This window comes from Odocoileus virginianus, chromosome 5, assembly GCF_023699985.2.
Source record: "Odocoileus virginianus isolate 20LAN1187 ecotype Illinois chromosome 5, Ovbor_1.2, whole genome shotgun sequence".
NCBI lineage: Eukaryota > Metazoa > Chordata > Mammalia > Artiodactyla > Cervidae > Odocoileus > Odocoileus virginianus.
Window position 1 is genome coordinate 51,015,681 of NC_069678.1, and position 6,029 is coordinate 51,021,709.

Here is a 6,029-nt window from a genome sequence, read left to right on the forward strand (position 1 = left end):
CAGTAACCTCAGATATGCAGATGACAATGACACCACCCTAATGGCAGAAAGTGAAGAACTAAAGAGCCTCTTGATGAGAGTGAAGGAGAGTGAAAAAGTTGGCTTAAAGCTCAACATTCAGAAAACAAAGATCATGGCATCTGGTCCCATCACTTCATGGCAAATAGATGGAGAAACAGTGGAAACAGTGGCAGACTTTATTTTTTGGAGCTCCAAAATTACTGCAGATGGTGACTGCAGCCATGAAATTAAAAGACGCTTACACCTTGGGAGAAAAGTTATGACCAACCTAGACAGCATATAAAAAAGTAAAGATGTTACTTTGCCAACAAAGGTCCATCTAGTCAAGGCTATGGTGTTTCCAGTAGTCATGTATGGATGTGAGAGTTGGACTATAAAGAAAGCTGAGTACCAAAAAACTGATGCTTTTGAACTATGGTGTTAGAGAAGACTCTTGAGAGTCCCTTGGACTGCAAGGAGATCCAACCAGTCCATCCTAAAGGAAATCATTCCTGAATATTCATTGGAAAGACAGATTTTGAAGCTGAAACTTCAATACATTGGCCACCTGATGTGAAGCGCTGGCTCATTTGAAAAGACCCTGATGCTGGGAAAGATCGAAGGCAGGAGGAGAAGGGGATGACAGAGGATGAGATGGTTGGATAGCATTACTTACTCAATGGACATGAATTTGAGTAAATTCTGGGGGTTGGTGATGGACAGGGACATCTGGCATGCTGCAGTCCATAGGGTTGCAAAGAGTTGGACAGAACTTAGCAACTGAACTGAACTGAAGGAAATCAGCTGTAAATCATATTTGGAGAATGGGGGATTTAAAATGATCATGACTAGATTTCCCTGGTGGTCCAGTGGTTAAGCATCCACCTGTCAATGAAAGTTACACAGGTTTGATCCCTGGTTCAGGAAGATTCCACATGCCGAGGGGCAGCTAAGCTCATGCATCACAACTACTGAGTCCGTGGTCTAGGGCCCACACACTGTAACTACTGAAGGCCTTGAGCCTAGAGTCTGTGCTCTGCAACAAAGCCACCACAATGAGAAGCCTACACACCACAACGAAGAGGAGCCCCCATGTGCTGCAAATAGAGAAAGCCAAAGGCAGCAACCAAGGACCAGCACAGCTAAAAATAAAATTAAAATTAAAAGATAAAATTTATTTTTAAAAAATGATCAAGACCATTCATTCTGAAGCAGTATAATTTTTCACTATCTTTCAAATGTTAAGTGCAGTATATACTGTATATACAGTATATATACAGTATATACTGTAAATGAAGTGTGATCATAAAAATATCAGAATGAACTTTTTATCAAAAATATAAGTCTTGTGCATGCTCCAGAGTTTTTAGAGAGTGTCTCCTTCCAATCATATTGGGAGACTGCAGTTGTGCCACTGCTCCAGATATTTCTGAAATTCCTTCACAATTCTTTTTTGTGATCACAGCATATCAGTATCTTTAGTTTGTAGTGAATCTATAAACTTTGAGGGTATATATTATTTTTGAAATGTGTTCTAAGTCATTTAGAGTTAAATTTAGTGATTAAAATTGGGTAAATATTATTTGAGGTCAAACTGAAATATGACTATAAATTTCTAGCCAGAATATGTTTTACTCTCATCTTTTACTCCTTTCAGAGTCTAATACTAGCACACTCTCAAGAAATGCTAGTCAGAATGGATAATAGATTTCATTGCATGGGTCATAAAGTAGTTCTGAAGAGCATTCTGAGAATTTTAGAATAATCATGGTCTCTTTTAGGTGTCTACTTTGAGTGAAATAGTTCTGATATTATATGTGTAAATTCCAGTGGTTTTAAAATCTCTTTACTTTATTGCCACATTCTTAATATGTTTCAATTGACTGGGTTTGGCCATTTGCAGCAAGTTGACTTATACATTCATGTATGGATATGAGAGTTGGACTATAAAGAAAGCTGAGCACCAAAGAATTGGTGCTTTTGTACTGTGGTGTTGAAGGAGACTCTTGAGAGTCCCTTGGACTGCAAGGAGATTCAATCCCAAGCCTGTCAATCCCAAAGGAAATCAGTCCTGAATATTCTTTGGAAGGACTGATGTTGAAGCTGAAACTCCAATATTTTGGCCACCTGATGAGAAGAACTGACTCATTGGAAAAGACCCTGATGCTGGGAGAGATTGAAGGTGGGAGGAGAAGGGGACGACAGAGGATGAGATGATTGGATGGCATCACCAACTCGATGGACATGAGTTTGAGTAAGCTCCGCGAGTTGGTGATGAACAGGGAAGCCTGATGTACTGCAGTCCATGAGGGTCGCAAAGAGTCAGACATGACTGAGTGACTGAATTGACTGGCTTATACACTCTAAATTCTCTTCAGATATCCTGGCACTTCTGTTAATGATTAGCTATGATTTCCCATTGATCTAAAGAAGGGGTCCACCAGCTTCTTCTTTTTTTTTTTTGTAAAGGACAAGATAGCAAATATTTTAGACCTTGAGGACCAAGCAGCAAAATTCAGGATCTTACTTAGCATTGATGAAATTAAAAATGTAATGATAATAATAGAATATAATCTTTTATAATATCAATCTACCAGTAACAAAGATGAAATTATTTTTTGGAGGGTAAATTTTCACTTAATTAGTGTCATAATCAATGCTTCCTATCATCAAATTGATAGCAAATGTTCACACATAAAAATTTTTACAAAACAGGCAGTGGGCCAGATTTGTCCAACAGCCAGTTTGCCAACTCTTGGTCTAATGGCTGCAGTGAGTCACCACTAACTCTACAGGTTGATTTACTTCTCCAAGGAGAATTGGAAAGAACCTGCTATGATCTGAATATTTTTGTCTATCCAAATTCTTTGTTGAAATCCTAAGCCCCCCAAAAAGGTGATGATATTAGTAGGTGGGACCCTAAGGGGTGATTCGGTCATGCAGATGGAGCCCTTAAGAATGAGATCAGTGGAAACAACCTAAATGTCCATCAACAGAGAAATGTAAAGAAGATGTGGTACATATACACGATGGAATATTACTTAGCCATAAAAAAGAAGGAAGCTGCCATTTGCAGCAACATGGATGGACCTAGAGATTGTTATGCTGAGTGAAGTAAGGCAGACAGAGGAGAGATACCATATGACATCCCTTATACGGGAAATCTGAAAAGAAATGATATGGATGAACTTATTTATGGAAAAGAAATAGACTCACAGACTCAGAGAACATACTTATGGTTGCTGGGGGAAGAATGGTGGGAACAGATAGAAAGCTTGGAATCCACATGTACACACTGCCATATTTAAAATGGGTAACTAGGCAGGTCCTACTGTATACCACAGGGACCTCTGCTCAGTGTCATGTGGCAGCCTGGATGGGAGGGGAGTTTGGGGAAGAATGGATACATGGATGTATATGACTGAGTCCCTTTGCTGTCCACCTGAAATCATCACAATATTGTTAACTGGCTGCATTCCAATATAAAATTAAAAGTTTTAAAAATGAATTAGATTAGTGTCCTTATAAAACAGACCCTATAAAGCTCCCTAGTCACTTCAGCCATGTGAGGATTCAAGGAGAAGTCTGTGACCTGAAAAAGGAGCCTCACACAACCATGCTGGCATGTGATCTGACTTCCAGCCTCCAGAACTGCAAGAAATCAGTTTGTTGTTTATAAGCTACCCAGTCTTTGGTAGTCTGTTATAGCAGGCTAAATGAACTATGACAAATCAGCCCACATTTAATTTCATTAAAACCAAGAACCATTTTCCTGGCAGCCTGATATCATTCATTGTTTTCAATCCCATTTTCTTGGTGCTGTAGGGTAGAGAAGGCTAAGACGTCTATCAGGCAACTGGTTCTGAACACTGTTCTGATCTACTGTATTCCATTGATTCAAAGACATGAATTTTTTTGCATTTTAATATCTCTAAAATTATGTTGGGCCTTACTATCAATGATTTAATTGAATTGACAGGATTCATTTCTTTCTTAGTGCAAATAAAATGGCGAGGAGACTTACAACTGATGCTATCTTAGCTTCTATGAAATATGGTACTATTTCTCATTCAAAGCTGCAGTTCAGCTCCCTTTGGAGTCTCTTCACCTTTGAATAACTGCTTTTCTTATTAGAGCTTATGTTCTGCTTCCTCCTATTGCCACAAAAATGGGCCCTTTTGGAAATGTCATTCCCAGGGAAGGCTTTGGATGCACATCAAGAGGCTATCAATTTTGGATTACTTGGCAACTGGGTGTCATAGAACTCTATTTAGGAGTAAAGTTTCATATAAATTTAGACTTTATCTTCTGAAAAAATTAAAATTCCCTTCTTTTCCAAATGACAAGGAAGGGAGAATTCTTTTTTTTTTTTTTTTTTTGTTTTCAGGTTTCATCTTTTTAATCAACTCAGTGAAGGACATCCTAAACACTACATGAAACAACAGAATTTTTTTTCTTCCAGTTTAAAAAAAATGACATACACAAGTATTTCTTAGAAATTTCTATATAATCAAAGCAGAGATCTTGAGTAAAAAACACCTATAAGTTATCATGCTCTTTGTTTCTTACAGTTGGAAACTGCTTCCTAATCAGGATTCAACATGTGTACAGGTTTTTAAAATGTTTCTAGATGCGTATTAGTAAAAGAATCTCGCCAAACATTTCTTGTCAGTATAACCCTAAGAGCTGGAACTAAAACAAACAAACAAAAAACAAAAAAAAAAACTGGTAAAAAAGGAAGAAAGACTCTACAAATATCTTCAGACTTTGTCTTTAAATGGGAGAAAATTTTTAAAACAAAACAAAACAAACATGGAGCTTTCTGAAAGATCTTTAATAAGGTACCTTGGGAACTCAATTCTTTAAGAAAAAAAACCAGGTTGGTTTAACTATAACAGATGTTTCAGTGCAGCTCCAAAAGTCTTTATAAATACAGTCATTTGGAGAGGTGGTCCTGGTCCTGGATCAGATTATTCCTTGTGTTTCTCATCTCAGTTGTCGTAATTGTCCCTGTAATTTCCTCCTGAGTAGCGGTCATAACCACCCTGGCTTCTGCCACCATAGTCTCTGGTCCTTCCATATCCATATCCGTATCCGAATCCATATGCTCCAGGTCGATTGTCATACCTGCCACTTCCATAGCCCTGGTCCCCACCACCTCTAGGGTAGCCACGACCACGTTCATAGCCCCCAAAGGCACCCCCTCGTGTTCCCCGGGCTGACTTGCCAGCGTGGTCTACACGGATCTGACGACCATCCAGAGACTCTCCATTCATGGCTCTCATGGCATTTGAGGCATGCTCCGGATTGGTGAAGGTGATGAAGCCAAAACCCCGGGATCGCTGAGTCTCCCGGTCCTTGACGACCACCACCTCAGAAATAGGTCCGAAGCTGCTGAAGTGGTCTTCCAGAGCCCGCTCATCAGTGTTGAAGTTGAGCCCTCCCACGAAGAGCTTCCCTTCTTCGGAAGACATGGCAGTAAATTCAAGTCCTGGAAGCTAACAAGAACTCCGAAGAGAGAGCCACCACGGAGGAGCCGAGACTAGGCGGAAGGGAGAATTCTTGATAGTTAGTACATCCAGCATACAACCACCTCTCCCTTCTGGACTAGCTTTCCAAGAGGGGAAAAACCAGCCCACCTCCTGAGTTGGCACAGGGTGGGTTCCCTTGACAACCGCCTCTCCAAATCTGAGGTCAGGCACCACCTGGTGTCTGTACCAAGCAGGCACAACCAATTGTCTTATTGAAGGGAGTCTGAAGGATAAGCAAATAGTTGGAATGCAATGAATAGAACCAGAAGTCAGGCTCAGACAACACAAGGCATTACATCCCATGTATCTGCTTTACCACATGGAATATGAAAGCCCTATATGGGTAAACATAGTGTAACATAACTAATTGGTTAAAGAACCAAAACAGCTACTGCGGAAAGGGAATCAGATAGACGTCGATGTCCTTGGCATTAATTCTGGGTTTGCCATTAATCTGCAGATGGCCTGTTAAACCACTTCAGCTCAGTCGCTCAGCCA

The 6,029-nt window shown here is 39.9% G+C and overlaps 1 protein-coding gene across 1 annotated transcript; it reads right to left on the reverse strand.

Moving 5' to 3' along the window:
- Window positions 1-4,819: 4,819 nt before the first annotated feature.
- On the reverse strand, window positions 4,820-5,541 carry LOC139035209 (RNA-binding protein 3). Its single transcript, XM_070467903.1, has one exon. It carries the CDS (start codon window positions 5,472-5,474, stop codon window positions 4,992-4,994), a length of 483 nt encoding a protein of 160 aa, XP_070324004.1. The 5' UTR covers window positions 5,475-5,541; the 3' UTR covers window positions 4,820-4,991.
- Window positions 5,542-6,029: the final 488 nt, after the last annotated feature.